Below are 21,355 nucleotides of genomic sequence, written 5' to 3' on the forward strand. Positions count from 1 at the left end.
GCCCCGCGCATGCGCAGCGCCCCCGCCGGCCTCGTGCGCGGCCGCCGCTTCGCGCGCCAGAGGGGGGCGGGGCCCCACAGCAGGGGGCGGGGCAGAAAGAATGACGTAATATCCCCGCCCTTCAGTGCGTGGCCCGGTTGTTGGGGCGTGGCCTGTGTTTGACCCCCGCCCATGGGGGCGTGGCCTATCACTCCGCTCCCGCCCGTTCCCGGTGCCGGTGCTGATCCCGGTCCTGATCCCGGTGCTGATCCCGGTGCCGCCAATGCAGCGGGAGGTGGGCTCGCTGCCGCTGGCCCCCGCCCTGCGGGCCCGCCTGGCCGCCGCCGGCTTCCAGACGGCGCAGGAGCTGCTGGAGACCGGCCCCTGCGGCCTGAGCAAAGGTACCGGCGGCGCTTCGGCCCCACGGGGCCTCCCCGCGCCCTTCCGCTCTCCCCCTTCCCCTTCCCGGCTCTGGGACCCCTTGCTGAGGCTTCCGTGTGGCCCGAGAAACGGGCACAGTAAATACTGAGTGAGGTTCACAAGGTTCTGGTAGATCTGTCTTACACTGAGCGATGGATGCAAACGGGATGCAGGAAAACGAAAGGATTCTGCCAGTCTCGTCCCTCTTCTTTCCCCAGCTTCCCTCTTCTTTTTTTTTCTATATGATTTAAACAAAATAAGCTTCTGTGGAGTCAGGAAATTGCCTCTTTCAAGAGCTGTAAATAAGATTTGCAGACTTGATAAGGGGGGTGTCCTGACACTTCCCTGTGAGGGTGAGGAGGCCCTGGCACAGGTTGCCCAGAGAAGCTGTGGCTGCCCCATCCCTGGAAGTGTCCAAGGCCAGGTTGGATGGAGCTTGGAGCAACCTGGAATAGTGGAAAGTGCCCCTACCCGTGGCAGGGGATGGAATGAGATGATATTTAATGCCCCTTCCCACCCAAACTAGTCTGAGATTTTGATTATCAGTAGTTTTGTTAATTATGATAATATGTGGTAATAGTTTTTGCTTTGACAATCAAAGCTGGATCTGTCAAGGCAGGTGTGTGTATAAAGATATTTGCAGGTCTCTCATCTCTGTTCTTTGCTCTGTGGTTCAAATATAAAAATGAAGCATCAGGTGCTCAGCTCTGGGGTACCCTGAAAATACCCACAATCAGTGAGTGTCACTGGCACTTACTGGTCTGCAACCTGACTTCTTTTACAGGGCATTGTTTGCTTCAAATGAAATTATGGTGATAGTGCATTTGGTGCAGAGTAGGGGAATTGCTGTGCCAGAGCTCATCCATCTGTGAACAGCAGGTTTGATTTTATTATTATCTGCAGATGCTTTGATTTTATTATTATTTGCAGATAACTTGCTGTCACCTGAACCCCAAACACGGCACATCATTGCTCTGAGTTCTTTTGAAAACCCCACCATTAGTCCCAGGGCTGCGTGTGTGTTACACTGAAAGGGTGGATATGGATAATTCTGTGTTATGTTCTGTCAAACACGTTGAATTACCTCATCATTCTTTAAATCAATCGCTGCTTATAAAAATAAGGTGGTTTTGACTTTTCCAGAGATTGGGATTTCCAAAGAAGAGGCGCTGGAAGCCCTGCAGGTGGTGAGGCAGGAATGTCACGGGGACGCAGCAAGGACTGCCAGGGGGTCAGGCGCCACCAGAAAGTTCACAGCCCTGGAGCTTCTGGAGGAAGAGCAAGCCCAGGGCTTCATCATCACCTTCTGCTCAGCACTGGACAACATTCTGGGAGGGGGTGTGCAGCTGACAAAAATCACCGAGGTCTGCGGAGCGCCCGGCGTGGGGAAAACGCAGCTGTGGTATTTTACCGCCGGGTCACCTTTGCGCCACCAAGAACCCCTTTTTGTGGTTTCCCAGCAGAAATGTCCCTTCAGGAGCGGGCCAGGAGAGGTCTGTGGTGTAAATGTTTCCCTTTTCTCCTGTTTCCCGTGGCAGTATGCAGCTGGCAGTAGACGTGCAGATCCCGGAGTGCTTTGGGGGCGTCGCTGGAGAAGCCGTGTTCATTGACACCGAGGGAAGTTTCATGGTAGACAGAGTGGTGGATATTGCAGCTGCCTGTGTGCAGCACTGCCAGCTCATTGCTGAGGCTCAGCAAGAGGAAGGTATGTTGCTGAGTTGTTTCTTTCTGCCTGGTAGGCAGGGATGGAGAGAAACAAGTGTCTCGTGGGCTGCAGTGCTACATTTGGGGCTTAGGGAGTTCTTGCTGGCAGCCTTTTATTTCCACCTGTGTGTATCAAACCCTGGATTGCATCAGTGTCTGGAGCTGTGCTGCAGACTGAGCTGGTTTACTTTAAGAATAATTCTTTTTCTCCATGATGATCTGGGGGGGGTTAGGTATGTGGGGGTTTGGTGTTTGCCTTTCCTTCTTTCCTTCTTTCCTTCTTTCCTTCTTTCCTTCTTTCCTTCTTTCCTTCTTTCTCTCTTTCTCTCCTTCTCTCTTTCTCTCTCTCTTTCTCTCTCTTTCCCTCTCTTTCTCTCTTTCTCTCTCTCTCTCTTTCTTTCTCTCTTTCTTTCTCCCTTCTTTTCCTTCCTTTTTCTCTCTTTCTTTCTTTCTCTCTCTCTCTCTCTTTCTCTCTCTCTTTCTTTCTCTCTTCCTTTCTCCCCTCCCTTCCTTCCTTTCCTTTCTCTTTAAAGGTCAAATTTGCAGCTAAACCCAAACACAACTCTGTTCAGCAAAACTGAGGGATTATGTGCTGCAACACAGCACATTTTTGGGTGGGGAAACAGAAGAGGAACAGCAGAACTTTTTGAGGCACTGTTGCTGCTGAAGCCCCACATAGTAAAACTGTAGCTGGAATTCAGCTCCTCCATAAGGTCAATATAGCCAGGCTGCTTTTTCTGAGGATTTTTATTCTCTAAGTCATCAGTCTGTTGGGGACAGTGACAAAACTTGCATGTTGCTCTTGGAGAATTTATGCACCAAACTTCTGCTTGAAGTGAGGTGAAAGGGCACCGTACTAAATGAGCTGCTGCCTGTACATTGAAGAAAGGATGATTAATAGTCCCTGATGGCCTCTGGTGGTGTTCTGGCTTGAAAATGATTTACTGGAAAAGTTCTTGTTTCAGAAATGAATGTTTCATTTTTGGAGCCCTCCCTTGGAGGCTCCGGTGTCTCTGTGTGCAAATGCTGAGAGAGCATCTGCTCACCACCTTCCTGACTTTCAAGCCAGATGGAAGGGATGTCTCCACACTCTCTACCTTGCCTGTTCTGTTTCTGGGGGCTTTGCTGTTGCTATGTGTGGAGGGCATAGTTTGGTGGAATGATGAAAGTAACAATATGCTCGTACAGACTTCTGACTCATTTATTCATCTGTTTGCTTGTTCTCAGATCATCTGAAAGCTTTGGAGACCTTCTCTCTTGAAAGTATCCTTTCTCACATATATTACTTCCGTTGTCGTGACTACATAGAGCTCCTTGCCCAGGTCTACCTCCTCCCAGAATTCCTCTCAGAGCATTCCAAGGTAAGGGTTATTGCAGGCTTATCAGAACATATCACTCATCTTCACACTAAAGATTTTTGTCTGTTGTAGTAACATGAGTAAACACCTTGGTACCTCGGCAGCTTGGCAGTAATGTATTGGCTGATGCCAGAGTACAAATGTAAAGCCTTCTGCTTGTTTGCTTTTTCATTTCCATCCCAATTACTCTTGAGAGTAATTTGCTTTTGCTCCCACTGCTGCCACCATCCTGAATTTCCAGTTTGGATCCTGGGTCTGTGTTGCCACGTGTTGTTACATTTCTGTGAGCTCTGAGTTATGAATCATCACAGAACTGCTTTACAGAAGAGTCTCTGAGCCAGGTGTGCCTGTGGTGACCACAGTGATGGGATCAGAAAGGCTTTCTTTTGTCCTAGAAGATCACTGAGGACCAGAAACATCCCACAGCATCTTGGCATCCAAAAAGTGACTTTTCTCCTTCTTTCCAGTCCATCTTCTGTTGCTACAAGCAACCAGAGCCTGCAGCCTGACTCTTGGGTGGACTACAGCCAGAAAGTTTCCTAGTACCCCATGTCTTAGAGAAATGCTATTGAAAGGCAGATTATCACCACCTCCCTTCCAGATTTCCAGATTCTGCACAGCAGATCCCCCCCTGTCAGGATCTGGGGAAGGTGGCTGGTGCCTCGTTCCATCAGAGCACAAATCCCCGTTGTTTAGTTAGATTGTCTTTTGCATATGTTCCAAAATTTTCATTTTTGGAAGCTGTTGTGTTCTCGAAGGCGCAGATGGGAGCCTCACTTTTGCTTGGTGTAGTCTGGTACTTCCCTTTCTCTGCCAGGTACTAACGGTGCCCTGTTGTGTTTGCTCTTGTGGAAAGTACATGGCTTCATTAGCACAGTTACACTGGGCTGCAGCTCCCTGGTACCATCTGTGCTGCTTTATCTGTGCTTGGCCTGGAGCCTGAAGTACTGAAGGTTGCAGGAGAACCATAAGACCTTCTGCTGATTCCTTGGACAGGCTATAAGTGACTTGACAGATTGCTCATTGCAGTCCAGCTCTCATTAAAATTAGTCTGATCCCTCTGGAGCCCAGTCTGGGACCACAGGGAAACTCCAGGTTTTAGGTTTGTTTGGTTTTTTTTTTAAGAGAGATAGTTGTAGAGATTTAGAGATAGAGAGATGTAGGGATCCAAATGTGTCATTTGGAAATGTGAATTAATTTGAGATCTTGTCATTAATATGAGAAAAGCTGTTAGAAAATATTCTTATCACAATAAACTGAATTCTTTAAGGTAGAGCCTGGTCTGGTAGAGCCAAGCTGACATGGAGAAGGAAGATATTACCAAAGCCCTACTTTTAATACTTTAAGTCTTCTTGTTTGCTATTTATAACAAGTGCAACTGGGAGAAAATTGACTAAATTGCATCCTACCTGGACATATTCATCTGATAGACAGGTTATATAACCATGTATACATTCCTTTATAGCATGAGTCATGTTTATACTGTTAAACTGATTGCTCATAAAGAAATTAGGCATGAAGAAGATGTACAGGCTCATAAAAAAGAATCTGTAGGAAGGAGGAAAAATGAGAAAACAGAAGAATATCTTCTTTTGATTCTAACTATTTAATCTTCTTTTGCAAATTAAGATTTTTTTTTTTCATTTGGAGGCCTGGGGCCATTTCACAGGGTGATGTTTATGCAGGCTGGTATGTTCCAGTAATGAGTTAAATCAATAATACAGGAAATCAGGGGGGTTTTTGTTGTTTCCAATTTGTTATCTTGTGCATTAATGCAAGAACTTGTAGATACTGAGGATTTGAGTGACATCTGAACATGAAGGCACTGTAGGACCATCCATCTCCCTCCTGTATTCCAGACAAACTTGGGTCATCAAAACAGCTACAACAAATGAAGTTAGAATAAATCAAAATCCCAGACTAATGTTTATACAGTGTCTTGAGGGTGATGAGCCAGCAGCTGCATCGTGCTCTGACTTCAGCTAATGATTGCTACAAAAGAAATAATTCAGCAAAGCAAACATCTTCAGGCACGACAGATCCCATTGCAGTGTGTCTGGAATACCTTTAGGCATCTCTTAAACTCTGTGTTTCTGAGATCACTGATGTGAGCTGAGTTGTCTCAACAGTGACTCCAGGCAGCACAAATTTTGAGTTTGGTTTGGATTTAACTTTTGAGGGAGAAGGTGAAATAAATCAGTGTTAGAAGTACAATGTTTAATGATTATTTTCTCCATCTTCTCCTTTGCAAGGCTTTAAGTCCAGCTTTGTTGTTTTGTATTCCATATCAGGAGATGCAGAGAAGTCAGGTAGCTGTAAGTGAGCTGAAAGGGGACATTTGGGAGGGCAGCTCTGTGCTGGGTTAACTCATGGGAGAGCTTGGGGAGCATTTTGTTGAGCTTAGTGCAGTGTTTTGTTGGAGCTGGTGCAGCTCTGGCCTGAGCTGGTCCCTGTGCATGATGCAGCCCTGCACTTAGCACGTGTTCTGGAGTGTTTGGAGCTTGAGGCTCTTCACCTGCACTCCTTTGAGGTGCTGATTGTCACTGATATATAGAGAGAAATAAAGGTTACGTGGTCGTGCTCATCGAGGTACGAAATAGAAGATGGCCCTCGCCTTCTATAAAACACTTCTTTTTAAGTGCACTTAAAAATAGGTATTGCTGCTTGTTGTCATTTTTTTAATAGGATGGTAATGGTAGTTTTTTTCCTTTCCTTCTGCATTTAGGTCCGACTGGTGGTGATTGATGGAATTGCCTTCCCTTTCCGCCACGACTTCGAGGACCTGTCCCTGCGGACGAGGCTGTTGAATGGTCTGGCACAGCAGCTCATCATCGTAGCAAACGACCACAAAGCAGCAGTGAGTCCATTAAATCCCAAAAGATACCACTTTGGAATAAGTATCCTGCAAAGAATTAAGCAAATGTGATTTGTGATTGTCTCCGAACAGCAAAATAAAACTGCGAGAACGTTCTCCACGTTCATTCTTGGCCAGGTTTAGTTAGTAAATGGAGGTGGATCACACAGGAACAACACCTGTAAGGTGGGAAATTCCTAGACTTGCAAAAATAAGTAAAATTTGCATTAACAGCATCCTGTGGATCTTCATTCAATGGTAGCATCATCTCTAAGGATTTGGTTGGACAAAGAATGCTCCTTTGGTGACTTTGCATGAAAACGCGTCGGAGCGTTCAGCAGTTCCACCACAACTTTCCACTCTTGGTTTAAAAATAAACCCTGGTCTTAGTGGAGAAACTGTTCTTAGGGAGGAAAACCATTTTATCTGCTGGTTTGCCTTGCTCTTCTGGCATCCATGGAAACCCAGGGCTTCCTTCCTGGGCATTGTTTCCATGTCATTGACGCCATGGAGGCAGCGGCCCCGCAGCCAGCAGATGGCACTGGGAAGCTGCAGCTGTTCCAGAAGTTGTTTTGGGAGTCTCTCACAGCTCAGAGAAGCATTGTTCAGGAATTAGAGCTTCTACAGCCTCAAAATGGTGCTTGTGCCTCTCTAACGGTTTCCAGGTGATTTGTGACCTTGTCACCCACAGCTCTCTGGTGCAATTGGCTTTTGTTCCCAGTGGCTAAAAATAAACCTCTCCTTGTGCTTCCACTGATAGATGTGGGGAGGGGAAGAGCCCAGCTCCGTGTTCAGACTGGGCTGGCTGCCGAAAGGGTGCCCTTGCTGTCTCCCTGGTGTGAGTTATGGAGCTTCTTCCCGCTGCTGTGGGTACCAGGGAGATGGATGTTCCCTGGCTGCTGGGTTTGCACAGCCTCTGATTTCTTGAGTCCTCTCACTCACAGCTTGGTACCTGGTGACCTTGAACAGCAGCAGCTGTCATTGGACACTTTATTTTTCTTTGGTCGAGGGAAACATATATAATTTATCTCTTCTGAACCAGGGAGCAGTTTAGTACAAAGGCTTGCTAAGTAAACTCTTGCTAAAGGAGTGATCAGTCACAGCTTCAGGGTGACTTCAGTTGGTGCCTGGGTTAGTTCCATGAGCCTGTGAGCAGGCTAAATCCAGCCTGCATGCCAGGGATTGCTTGTCAGGCAGCCTGGATGCTCTAATATGGTAGGAAGTCAGGCCCTTGTGTTTCTAAAGCTGGACTCAGTGGGCTGTGTGAGGATGCCCAGCCCAGCCCTTCTTCAGCAGTGAGATGGGGAGCCTATTTGGGGCTGTTACCATCCACTTATGATGAGTTACTTCTCTAAAATGTGCAATATATGTCCTGGGCTTTCAGCTGTGTAAATGTTTTGGGGTGTGCCCCGTGTGCCCAGTGGAACTGTTTGCTCTCACACACTTGCTCAAGCAAGAATCCTACAAGCTTATCAAACAATGAAAACCCCTGGGGGTTTAAGATAGGTACGATTTTTTTTTTTATTATTTTTCATTTTTAATGAACTTTGTGATTAATATTCCTGGCTCTTTTCTGTCTCACCCACCCCCACTTCTACCAGGGATCTAACCTAGACTGTCTGTGAGCCTCCCACGAGTGATTCGTGCTGCGAAAACACTCCCCCGCTCTGTCTGTTCACTTTCATTCTCTTTGTATATTGTACCCACTTGTGCATTTTTAGACTACAAGGCACAGAAATTTGGTTAATCACTGGGCTAATGTGTGTTTTGGGCAGCACCACCAAGTTCATTCACCCCCAGTGACTGAGAGCTCTCTCTTCATGGAGCGCCAGTGCATCTAAACACAGCTCCAAACAGTATTTAGGACAAATGCAGTGGGATAAACAAGTTGTTTGGAGTTTGCATCCCTTGGGAGGGGAGAAATTTAGGTTTCTTCAAAGTCATGAATGAAAGAAATCTCCCTTCCATTCAAAAATGCATTTTGCAGGGTCCTCTTATTTTGTTTTGAAGAGATGAGGCACATCTACATTTTCTTCTCGTTGCCAAGAGTTTTGCCTGAGCAACTACTTTATCAGTAGAAGCTTTTTGAAAATTCCCTCTCTTCCCTCCCACCAATATGCTGGTTTCCTGGAGGTTTTCTTATTTGTTTTGCTTCTCTTTCCTCTTTTAGGTAGTTCTGACAAACCAAATGGCAACAAGAATCGGGCAAAGCCAGTCCACGTTGGTACCTGCTCTAGGTAGGTGTTTAGCTTGTGAGTTGAAAACTGATATGTGGTTTCCTTTCCTTTGGCATCATATACAAAGGAAATGAAATTGCTGAATCTCCACAGTGCAGCAGAAGCCATGGTGAAAATATCAGACCCATCTGGAACTGCTGGCATGGTGGAACTCTAGAGCAGTGCTGAGCTAGGGCAGCCTTGTGGTTGTAATTAAAAGTATCAGATTTCATTCTGTTGCTGAGACGTGGTGTGCAGATTAGACTCCTGGTTAGATTTGTGAAAAGAGATTATAAATATGTTTGAAAGTCATGACATTTTCAGATTGCAGAAACTCACGGGTTGAGAGGGTGGATGGACTTTTTTTTCCCTTTTAAACCCAAAATTTGTAATACTGAATTTGATATTAGATTTAACAATATTCCTTAAGATGACAGACCCTTTCTGGGGAAGCACTAGGAACTCAGAGCTCTCTGAGTAGCTGGGTTTTTAGATGTGCAGCTAATGGATTGCACCTTCCCCTGAGGATCTTGTGGACTCACCTCTGTCACAGCTGAGGAGGCCACTGTCCCTCCTGGATGTCACCACCACACCCTGGGCTGTTTGGGTGATTGTCTCCCAATCCACTTCTGCCCAAAGTGGCCAAGTAATCTTGAGCTGTTTCAATAATAAGTAAACTCTGATAAATCAATAATATAGTCTGAAATTGGCTGGTGAATGATCATCCAAAAAATGTGCCTGGGAGCAGTAAACCTCGAGCAGGGATGGGGTGATGAAGAGGTTAAAGCCCTCAAAGAAGAACTTTGCTTAATGGTTGCACACCTCAAACTACGCTGCAATTTGCTGAATTCCCTGAGAACCATTTGCTGCCTCTCCAAAACAATTTAAATTGTTTATTTTCCCATTACCCTTGAACACCTTCCATTAATTATTTGCAAAGGCATTTCATATTTGCTGCATCGCTGGAACTCTCTGCAGTTATGATGGAGGGGGAAGTTCTGTGTGGGATCCTCAGCCTGCCCAGAGCCAGTTTAAGTGTTTTTTTTTCCAGGCTGCTCAATTTTGCCCAGTAATGAGCAGAGTACCTCATACAGACTCATCTGCTGCAGTCACAGGGGAAAAGAGAACAGTTCTGAAGCAGAGATTTCAACAAATTAAGGGAAAGTTCAGCGTTTAAATCTTATTTCAGGTTGTAACTTCGTATTATTTTATGATTCACTTAAAGGGCACAAATTCTCTGTGCACAGGTTCAGTTTCTGTGAGCTAAGCAATGATTCCCCTGTTCTGGAGGGGAGGGAGAAGGGGACAGAACAAAGGCAAAGATGTTCCCAGTGTCTGTACAGGCACTGAACCATTTGGCACAGTTGTAGGGTAAAATGAACAAACACAGACCATCTCCTCCAGGAATGTGAGGAATGTGGAATTTGGAGCTGTGATGGCAGACCCAGCTCCCAGGATCTGACCCTTTTTGTCAGTTTTGCCTCTTGCTCTCTGATGGATTATTTTTGGCAGCCTTTCTGGCTACAAACTCAATTAAAGCTAATAGAGCCTGTCTTTTTTCACTGGCCAGCATTGTTTGGGAGCTGTTGTGTTTGTTGAGTCATAGGGACAGTAAAGAATGTGAAGACATTCAGAGTTGGTTATAACTCAAAGATATCATGTATTTTTTCATTATAATTCAAAGATATCATGCATATTTTCTTTCACAAACATTTAATTTGGCATATCCTCACGTTGAACTGATTGTGGCTCTCACCAGAGTGTGTGTGACCACATAATATCAGTAAACTGAGTGGTGTGTCCTCCTTCAAAAATAAAACTTTGTACCAGTTGGTAAAATATTTAAGCAGAGAGGGACCCCCCCTCATCCTAAACAGCGATATCTCAACTGGAGCATTTCAGAGTGGTACAAAACTCTTTTCATTTTAATGTGAATTTATGCCACAGACTCGGTGCAAGTATTGAGCTGGTGGGTTACAAGGTGATTTTTATGCCCCACTCTGAAGAGATGCTTTTTCAACAGTCTCATCAAAAAGGCTAAAGAACCTCCCACTCCTCCCCAGTTGGTTGTAGCCAAAGGAACTACTGAGGGAGGAGTCAGCACCAAGCCCCCAAGTAAAATTAATCAAACCTATTGCATCCCTTAAATAGCTTTTTTCCCCCCATTGATTGGTAAGCCTAAGAAACAGCTTTTTCTAAGATTTCACAAGAGCATTAATCTCTAAACTCTTATTCAGCTCCTGAGCAGAAGGGAAGGTCTTAATTATGACAAAAAAAAAAGAAAGAAAAAAAGCACAGATGCTGCAAGGTATTAAATCAAGAGCTTTGTGAAGGGGGCAGCTTTCTTTCCCACTACTGATAGCTAAGCTGGGTGTTCCTAGACATTTCTGCTAGATATATTTAGAAAGGAGGTCAAATATTAATCTACAGCCAGTTTAGCTCAGAAATATCTCATTTTACAGTAGCATTTTTCAATGCAGTTGGAAACGTGCCGGTGTGGAATTTGTACCCATTGTAAAATGTGTTCTGAGCTCTGACTCGGAACCGTGTCTGAAAGCCAAAATCTTTAATCTCAACTTAGATATATAGTGGAGCAGGGTCTGGCAAGATGCCCAGAGGGTCTAGGTCTTCATTACAGCAGAATCATATTTTTTCTTCTCTGGGCTCTAATGAATATCAGAGCACAGGGGGCACGTGGGGCTGGAGATGTGGTGGAGAGCAGCGAGTGACTCCAGGGGCTGTGGGCAGGGGAGCGGGAGAGACTTGGAGCACTTAAGCAAAATGACTGGTTTAAAATCCATCTTTTGACTGTCTCCTGGGACAAACAGACATAAAACTGTCTGTGCATTGACTGTGCTTGTGGTCAGGTGTGAGCTGAAACAGTAAAACTGTTCCCCTGAAGCAGGATAACAATCCGAACTTCCTTCTCTCCTTCCACCACGCCCCCCCTACTCCTTGCTTTTGGTTGTGTTCTTTTGCATTTTGCTGTCAGAAGCAGAAGACTGCTTCAGGGGCCCTTAATATTTTAATAATCACTGACTTTCTCCCAAAGCTGGTATCCCAAAGGGAGTGATGTTTGCTCATAATTATGCCTGAGAGACAGAATATTGCAGTTTTGAAGTAGGATTTAGACATACTCACTCGACTTCTTTAGTAGTAATTAGACAAATCTTTTCTTCATGCTGCCTCTTTTCAGGATTTGTCTAGTACCTGTCCTTTATTTGGCACCTATAAAATCTTTCTACAAATATGGGAGCATCACATCAAGATTTCTGTAAAACACACTGAGTACAGAGGTTATTCCTTGTCTTGGTGTATTTGTTGTGAAATCCTTGTACGTATGAAAAAGCTGTGATTCATCACTGCAAGTAAAGGCACATATGTTTTAATCATGGTGGGGTTTTTTTTGGAAGACTTGGTCTAATTTCAGCATCAGATGGTGATGCTGGTGTAGGAGATTACTAAAATGGCCTGTCATTTTGTGTCACTCAGGAGAAAGCTGGGGACACGCTGCCACCATCCGTTTAATCTTTCACTGGGACAACAGTCAGAGGTAAGTGAAAATCAGAATAAAAATCGCAATAATGACAAGTGTGACACTGGGGAATCTTCTTAGACTGACCACAGCGGCCAAGCAGGGATTTGAATTTGGTTTCTGGCCTTGTTCTGCCGTGTCCCAGCCTACTGAGGCTCAAGAGTTTTCTTGCTCAGGCTGAGCCAGAGTGGGCTGAACTGTCAGGCTCCTCCTCCCCACCACAGGGCACCTTTCTGACCAGATGCCACATCTCATCAAAATATAACATCCTCATGGCAGCTGTTCAGACACAAGGATTTAGGGTCTGGTGGCTGAGTAGACATTTTTTTTTTTACTCTCTGCATTCTGTAAGCAGGGAGGAGAATTTCTTTGCCTGGGTGTTTTAGGCCCCAGTCAGTACAAAGCCAGAGATGCCAAAGAAGGCTTTAAAGCCGCCAAGATAATGACCCTCAGGAAGGTGAGCTGTAGCCTCAGGGACAGCCTCTAGACCCTTCTGCTTTGGGATGCAGCAGGATGGGCCTGCAAAGCTGGGCAGAAACCAGAGACCAAGTTCCAGTGACCTGCAGAGAGGCAGAAAGAGCTGCACTGACAGGCAAGGCAGGGCTGAGCTGTGGAGGGTGGGTTTAGAAAGAATGAGGGTGACCCTTCTAAAAACAGTGTGTGAAGTTCTGTCTGTTGCAGTGAGATCTTCCCTGTTTCCTGCTTCTTTTTTCTCCTCTTCACTACATTGCAAGGTCATTTCTCTTTCCTGGTCAGTTAAATTTGTCTTGTGTATACTATCACCGTGCAGCAGCTTGAGATTAAGGAGCTGTGCTTCAATTCCCTAATCTTCTGCAAACAGGGAACAAAAATGCTACTGGAATGTTGTTGTGCATAGTTTTTGGTTGTTGAATTTGAAAGAGAAATGCAATGACACTTTCTTGTGGGGTTTTGTTTTTAAATTCTAAGTTTGAAGGCAATGCAGAGTGATTACAGCAAGCTGTTTAATTTGGAATTAAATTAACATCGCTGATTAGTTAACAGCCTTTATAAGACAGAAGTTGCATCAACATAATGATTGCAGAGTGAACAAAAGTTAATTTTATATATCAAAAGAACTTTTTTCTTCTGCAACAGAGCTAGGAAGTCTGCAGATACAAGTTCCAGAAAATAAGGCAAAGAGAGACAAACGTGGCTTATTTACTGATCTAAATCTGCAGCCTACATGGAGCAGGGCCTGCAGAAACAGCAATTCTGGTTACAAATGCCTCTGTAAGAAGCAGAAATGCTGTTGCATTTTTACATAAACTGCCTATACCTCATGATCAATCGTAGTTTTGTTCTTAAATTGTTTTTATATTACACTGTCGAGGCACGAAGACCATTTGAGAATCCATTTGCCTATTTATTTATTTTTTTTTTTAATTTTTCAAATGTGCTTTGGCCAACCCTGATACCTGACTCCTTTCTCTCTACTACTGCAAATGTCAGAGCTTAATTCCAAGGGTTCTCACTGCTGGGAAGAAAGATCCTGTTGAGTCAGAGGCTCCAGCTGAGCGCTTGTGAAAGCGTGGCTTCTGCAGCTTCAGATTTGGGCAATTTTGTCAAGTGTAACCCACCACTTCAATGTTCTGAGGAATTCCCTGTGTAGCTAACATGAAGTGGCAGCGTTCCTCAGGCTGTAATTACGTGCTCTCTAATAGAATGGCACCTCAGGGAGGAAAAAAAAAAACCCCAAAATAATTAACGGGATTTTTGGCAGGGTGTCTTGCTACTGAGAGCAGAACACTTCCTAGATTGGCTTGTGTAAGTTTGGGGGAGGTGGGCATGGAGCAGACTGGCAGCCCTGGCACTGGTTCAAAAACCTTTTGCTTTTGAGCTGCTTTGCAATTTTCTATCAATATTATGCAAGCATTTACTGAGCTGTACAACCCAAATCAAGGGGTTTTGCTTAGAGCCTAAATGCCCAAAATCAGGGAAGTGTCAGAGGAGAAATGAAAGGGAAACTGTTTTCTCAAGGTTATGCTGTATGTCAGTGGCAAGGGCAGGCTTAGAAATAGAACATCATCTTCTCCAGCCTCTAGGTTATATTGACAGGCTTATGAAATCTCTGGAAAAAGCCTTCCTGGAAGTACTGAAATTCTTGAGGGTCTCCCCCAGTTTAGAGAGGTCAGTGAACAAATGGAGTAGGAAAGAGTTGTGCTCAAAACCCTTTTTTGTTTGCATTTTAAGAAAGTGACATTAGGAATTAATTCATAATGAATATTGTTCCAGAAATGTCATCAAATACTGTGATGAAACAAGGCTAATTAATCATTCACTCCTTTTAGTAGGTCTAGATTGTGTGTGAGCTGACAGGTCATGTAAGGATGGGAATTTGGCATCATCCACAGTTTAAATGACCTATATGAAAATACATACCTAAGAATCCCACTGGTACCTACCCCAGGATTGTGGGAAAACTTGGGTCTGGTCATTGGGTTAGTTGGAATTTTTATTACTGTATTCACTAATCATAATTTACCTCCTTTTTTTTTACCAGGTTGGCAACGTTGTACAAATCACCGAGTCAGAAGGAGGCAACAATCCCCTATCACATCACAGTCAGTATTTCAGGGTGGAGAGTCAGAGAGGGGAGCACAGTGGGAGCTGTAAAGGGACTTTCAGACACAGAGATAAATCTGAGAACCATGTTTGCTTTTGTAGGGTTGCCTTCTGAAGGTAACCAGTAATGCTGGAATGTCTCCAGATTTATGAGTATTTTGTACCTCTTCTCTTTAGAAAAGTGACCCAGCAGTTAGTCCCCTGAGTTAAAACATTTTGATTTCCAGATCAAACTTACAGGCAGCCTGTCCCCATCTGCTCTGCTGCTAGGGCTGCTTATTTTATCTGCCCTTGATGTTAACTTGTGGCCTAAGTGCAGTTAGTGAGGACAATCTGAGCCTTCATTTGGGAGACTTGAACCAGCCAGGCTGTTTTCTCCCTTCTCAGGTAGGCTCTTCTCTTAATCTCTTCCACTTGGGTTTATCTTTTTAGGACCAGGATGACCAGAACTATTCCAGAGGTCTCATCAGTGCCATATATATTTCCCCATCTCTGCTTTATGTGTGTTGCCTGATATAACCCAGGCTGTACTTCTCTCTTTCATGGCTCCATCCTACAGTGACCCTATGCCCAGCCAATATATACAGATTTTTCTCCTCTGTCACTATCATATAAGGAGCTTCCAGCTTATGGCTGGAGACCTCATTCACCCCTAGTTAAATCCTGTGATTATTTCCTTTTGTGGAATGCTTAGATACATATTAATGAGAATACATGCTGTCTAAGCTGTATTTAGGTTTAAAAAAACCCCCACCACTCCACTCTTACATCTTCAAATGTCAGATCCATAGGTACATGCCATAACTATTGGCTACGTGTCCTCATGGAAACACGTTGCCATAGCATTTCCTGCAGATTTTAATGCTGCCATAAGATGAGATCTTCAAACTTTCCAAGAGAAATCAGATTTTTCTTCACCCCTGGGTTTATTCACCTGGACAGGAGAAACACTGCAAATATATACTCTTAGCTCTGTGAAGACTGGAAGGGTAAGTGGGGCTACATCCTAAGGTTGTTTGGATCATGTGATGTGAGTCCTTTTTCTCCAGCTGACAAACAGATGGATTTTATCTTAGACAGTTTAATTGCCTTTTCCTTTCAGTTTTATATGCACCATAAAACAGCTATGCTCTCTTCTGTGTGAATGTACACAGGCTTGAAATACAGTTGAGAGTGAATCCCAATCAAAGATTAGTTAAAACTTGAGATTATCCCTGTGTTTTTCCCCTTAATCCTGATGAACTGCTTCAGCAGATGATTCCTTTAAGTAAAAAATGTATTATCCCTGTTTTTTTCATGAAATTCAGGGCTGATGATAGCAGTCTGCTGTTATCATTTCTCATTCCCATCTCTGTGGTTAAACTGGAAGACGTAAATACATGTGCACTGTTTCCAAGTCAGATTTAGCACATCTATGTATAACCAGCGTACAAAAAAAAGATAATTAAAGAAATAATAAATTCCTTAAGCCTCAGAAATGTTTAGACATGGGCAAATGAGGTACCATTGACAAACTGGCTGTTCAGGGCCTGTAAGGCAATGGAGAAATGTTTAACCATGACCAGGCTTTGGTTGTTTTTTATCCGTGTCCTTTCCAACACTCTGGAGAGTCAGTCACCACTCGGGGGGCTGTGGAACACCTCTCCCATGAAATCCTTTCTTTCACAGGCTGATCAGGATTCATTCTTAAATGCAGAGTATAGAAATGTAAGTTGATTTATGCACAAGGGAGTAAGTGGCTCCTGCTGATTCACCTAAATTTCCCAGGAATGTGACCTGATTATTTCATGGTGAAAGATAGAGACCCGGGACCTCTATTCCGGGTAGGAACTGTCAGTGTTTCCCTGAACTGAGGAGGGTCTGCCAAGTTAGCAATGGGAACACTGCTCAAGTAATAAAGCCATCTACCTCTGCCAGCCTTGCTGCAGTGTGTAGATGCCAGAGGACATTAGGGAACAATTCAAAATGACAGGAGACTGAGCTTTGTCCTTGATTCCAGTAGCCACCTCCCCACCATCTAAAACCCACTAACAAGCCTCAAAAATATGCACAAAATTCATGTATTTTTGAGGGTGCCAGACATCCATACTAGGCAGCCCACTTTATCATGTTCTGGCCTTTATAACCATTGGAATGCTTTTGCTGGGAGTCAGCCTGCTGGATTAAGTGGATTCTTGGCTACAGATCCACCTTTGTGCCTCAGGGAAATGGCAGAGATTAGATGCAAGCAGCAGTGAAACATTAAACTTGAAGATTCCCCATCAGGCTCTTTAGAATAACACTTGAGTTGCTTATAATAGCAGAGGGATTGCACAGATCCTGCCCTTGTGGCACCTCTTGCTGTTTGTTCCTTTGAAAGCCCCGGGCTGGGTGAGGTGAGGCATTCAGAAATAGAAGTACAGGGATGGCAGACGTAAGCAAGACGTTTTACTTGGGTTTGGGATTGATCTTGGTGTGGGACACGCTGGCATTTTGGAGGAGTCACATGTCTGATAGTAATTCCGCCTGCTTTTTTCACACTGCACCAACCCAAAATGTCGGCGTTCCTGAAATGCTCCTGTCCCCACCTGAACATTTTGGATCACCAGAGCGATTTCCTTTTCTGATTAACCCCTTTTCCTCTCTAAGTCTGCACTGAGAGTGTCCCCTGAGCTGTCAGCAGGGCTCCCTGCACAGCATTTGTCTGGAGATGGGAAGACAGACAGTTGCAGGTTTTCACAACATCTCAGTATCTCCATCTGCATCCGTGACGTGTTGAACTAACTGATTTTCCAGATCTTTCTTATTTTAAAATAGTTAAAAAACATTAAATTGTGGAGCTGCAGTAAAAGAAAATACAAATGGTACTAGGTCAGATAGATCACTTCAAGCACTCTCCTGAGTAGCAGAGTCTAGTTTTTCACTTCTGCATTTAGTTTTTGGCAGTTAAAGGTTTTCATCCCGTTGTGTCCCATAAATTACTATGCTGGAACAGTCTTTGCAGTCTACAGACTGATTCAGCTCTGCTGTTCTCTTACAACGTCTCATTGATGTTTTCAGTTCATTAAGTAGGTACATGGAACAAAAATATCCTAGGTTGTAGGAATTCACAGTTTTGTTTCTGAAAATGATGGTGGCAATTAATCCAGTCATCTCCCTCCTTCTGGGGGAGCTGATGGATTTGTCTTTTAATTTATTTAAATAGGCAACATAAGTGAATTTACAAAGAAGCAGTTCTTCATAGCCATAGGGGTGATTAGTAGTAAAATGAAAATGATAGCCTGGTTGGTGAAAATAAAATATCTTCAAGGAAGAAAATGAGGAGACACAGTTAATAGTCGGCACATGTGTTGAAAAGTTTGCAGTGCTGGTCTATAAAAGCTCTGGGGCTGCTCATTTAACATAAATGGCAGCCTCCTCCCTTATCCTGGTCTTCTGGGAACTAGTTGCTCATGCTTAATATCCATACAGGCTTTAGCACATGATTTCCCTTACATCTTACAGCCTCATGGCTTCCGAGATGTGCAGCCTCCAGCTGTCACTCAGAACGCAGAAGGGACTGAAATGAACCCTCGGAAGCGGCCGCGGAGGGAGGAGGAGAAGCAGCAGCAATTCCAAAGTTGAATGTTAAAAAAATGTGAGCTACAGGAGAGCAGTTGCACAGTGAATGTGCAACCAAAGGCAGCCTGAGAGACTCTCAACTTCAATTCCTGCTCTGGGTGTTATTTTAACGTTAAGACTGCAATATGCAAATTTCTGAGGCAGAAGATTCCTTTGTGTGTGGCATAATTTTACTTTTATAATAAAAATCTATGTTTTCTATTACAAGGGACTTCAGGGTGGTTTTTTTTTTGGTTTTGGGGTTTTGGGGTTTTTTTTGGTTGGTTGGTTTGTTTGGGGGATTTTTTGGGGAGGATGGAGAATCCAACTGCTTCTTTTAGTGCATCTAGTAGAGCACATTGAATGACACGGGTCTGGATCACTCATCTGGCTTTTTGTGCCCCTGAATTTTAAGGGGGTTGGATGCAGCACTGTGCTCACCACCTGCTCAGAGCAGGGCAGGAGGCAGTGGAGATGCTTTAGCCCTTACCTGCTGCAAAGTCCTTGATCAAGGACAATCAGAGCTCTGCTTTGAACTTCTGGTGACAACAACAACAGAGAGGAAAGGCTGGATCTGAAGGACAAAAGATTTAATCCAGCACGGTAATTTTGTGTTCCCATCTTAGTAAGTAAGAATACTTTGCCATCACTCAGGCTCGAGCCAAAGTGCTGCACAGCTCTTATTCCCAAGTTCTTAATTTCAGGCTGAGGTGCTGTAATCAGGATCTCTTTTGTCCATGGCTTTAATAAAGAGGAAACCCAGACCTCTTAGACACCAGCCATATATTAGCAGCTCTAAACCAAAAGAATGAATGTACACTGGAAACACCGCAGGGTTTTGTCCTCTTTTTATTAAGAGAAAACAAATCGATGAGATTATTAGAGGAGAAGAAAGGTGCTGCAGTGCAAAATAGTAATTACTTCAATTATGGGAAGTGTTTGTACACATGCACACAGATGACCCCTTTCTGGCAGAGAGCTTGATAACGTTAGAGCTGAGGAAACTCAGCCAGCAGCTAAATGAAGAATTCAAGTTGTGGGAGTCACTATCTTGAATTTTTAATCTAGTATACACTAAACTGACTTTGCCTTGAAACAAAATTCAGTGCTGAATCTGAGTCATAAAAACTCTCTATTCAAAAAAAAAAAAAAAGCTGAAAAAAAGAAAAACAAGCCCAAAAAAGAGGCAGTGGTTTTTGGATCATTATAGTGTTTAGATATAAATTACATAATGAAATATTAAAAGGGAAAGTATTCAGTTGCCATGCAGCAAAACTGGGCTGTGTCAAAATTTAAAAACTGTGAGTCAGGGAGAAGCTCTGAAGCAAGCAGCATGACATAGGGGAAGGGAGGCAGCGGGACTGGTGACTCAGACAAACATTTCAATGCAGGAGACACAGGCAAACAAAAGGACCCTACCGCATGTGATGTCAGCAGGCAAACGCTCCGTTCGGGAATAAAAGCTTCCTACGTATTGCAGGGCAGGAGGAGGGGGGAGCTGGCACCCTGCACATGCCTACGTAGCCACAAGGAGAACCATCCATTAGGAACGTTGTAGCAATATTTTAAGAAGCACTTCTGGTTCCCAGCAATAGCTGCTCTCCAACGTGTTTGATATTTACGGGGAAAAATCCGTTTTCCCTCCATGTATTGTGCTGGGAATTAATATCCTCCACACGTCCTTCCATGTGTGAGGAGAGTAACGGCGTGTCTCTCGTACACTATTAATTTCAGCTGACTGTGGGTTTTAATTTTGTTTGTAGTAGAGCAGCATCCAGAAGCCCCAGCTGAGATGCTGATCCTGTTATAACAAGATAAATCGTCGTGGCTGAGTAAATGTTAGATCTCCCAGTATTCCGGGCGTCGTTATCCAAATGAAAAAGATGCACAGTTACTGGTTAACAGTGGGAGTTACAAAATGTCCAGAGGAAACATTGGAGGCTCTCAATGCTGTGATTTTTTTAATTTTTGTCTTTTTTTTTTTTTTTCATACTGAAGCTATTATAAAAATCAGCTCTGCAGACCAGAACTAGGGAGAAGGATCTGTTGGCGGAGACAAAATTAGATTAAATGAGCCAGATTTCATTCTCATCTGCTGGAGACAAGGAAGCTGTTCCAGGCTTAGAATTGCATATAAAGAAAAAATTTGACCGTAGCCTCACCAATAAATCTTCCATGGCCAGTTGATTTTTTTCCACCTGTGCCTGGAATTCTCTTGCGTGCCACAGCATCAGTGCACAACAGCAAGAGGCAGGAGAGAATTTTATTACTGCACAAAAAGTAAGATTCTAAGTAGCCAACCTCATGGCACCGAATCAAAAAGAAAATGGGTTGTTTGATTTGCTGCTTAAGTCCCAGTTTTCTGAAAGCCAAGAGCTTTAGCTATCATGCTGAGTTTGAAATTATTCCATTTTGTAGGGACGACATTCAGTTGTGGTGTAGGAACTTACTGTGCCACCACAACAAGAATACAAATCCTACCACAGGCCTTGGCAACAGGCAAACACTGCGGTCACAGGGTGGTTCTCCTCAAGCTCAGAGTCCTGCCTTGAAACTCTTTAGTTTGGACAGGGAAAACAACAATTTATTTATTCCTGGTTTTATGTGTTCTGCACCTTTTCCATTATGAAACACTGAGAAACCAACGAGCTTCTAAGTAGAATAAATCTACGAAAATATGGAGAAGGAATAGCTTAGCTGGGGGTATGAAGGTGTAGCCAAGGTTCAAATTAGACAATCAGTCTCATATCGAAGTAAATCACAAACTGGTTGAGTCATATGGAGGAAGATTCAGCCATGAACCTGAGTGTTGAATACAGAGATGAGAAAAGTACATTTAAAATATAACAAGTTTCCTATTGAATTTCAGTTACTGTTCCTTCTATTATTTTGGGGGGACTAAGCCTTAGATTTATTCTAAGGCATCTCATGGATTAAGAACAAAGGTGAAATCCTTCCTGCCTGCCTTTTGAACTCCACCCTTTTCCTGAACAAAAGAAAATACAAAAGTTGGAAGGAGGGGTCATTGTGCTCCAGCTTCTCAGAAGAGATTGTCCTTACCACGCTTGGGATCATAATTATTTAGAAAGGCACATTAAGATGTATTATACTGTTTTAACACGTGCTA

General features: G+C 43.8%; 1 protein-coding gene across 2 annotated transcripts; it reads left to right on the forward strand.

Moving 5' to 3' along the window:
* Positions 1-159: 159 nt before the first annotated feature.
* Positions 160-18,453, forward strand: RAD51C (RAD51 paralog C). Of its 2 annotated transcripts, XM_032707414.1 has the most exons (9): positions 160-380; positions 1,543-1,801; positions 1,938-2,104; positions 3,331-3,464; positions 6,187-6,318; positions 8,486-8,552; positions 12,024-12,084; positions 14,588-14,648; positions 18,133-18,453. In XM_032707414.1, exons 1-9 carry the CDS (start codon positions 263-265, stop codon positions 18,250-18,252), a joined length of 1,119 nt encoding a protein of 372 aa, XP_032563305.1. In that variant the 5' UTR covers positions 160-262; the 3' UTR covers positions 18,253-18,453. The 2 variants fall into 2 exon arrangements, with proteins under 2 accessions (XP_032563305.1, XP_032563304.1); XM_032707413.1 differs by having other exon boundaries at positions 214-380; positions 14,588-18,247.
* Positions 18,454-21,355: the final 2,902 nt, after the last annotated feature.

This window comes from Chiroxiphia lanceolata, chromosome 20 (genome assembly GCF_009829145.1).
Source record: "Chiroxiphia lanceolata isolate bChiLan1 chromosome 20, bChiLan1.pri, whole genome shotgun sequence".
Lineage (NCBI taxonomy): Eukaryota > Metazoa > Chordata > Aves > Passeriformes > Pipridae > Chiroxiphia > Chiroxiphia lanceolata.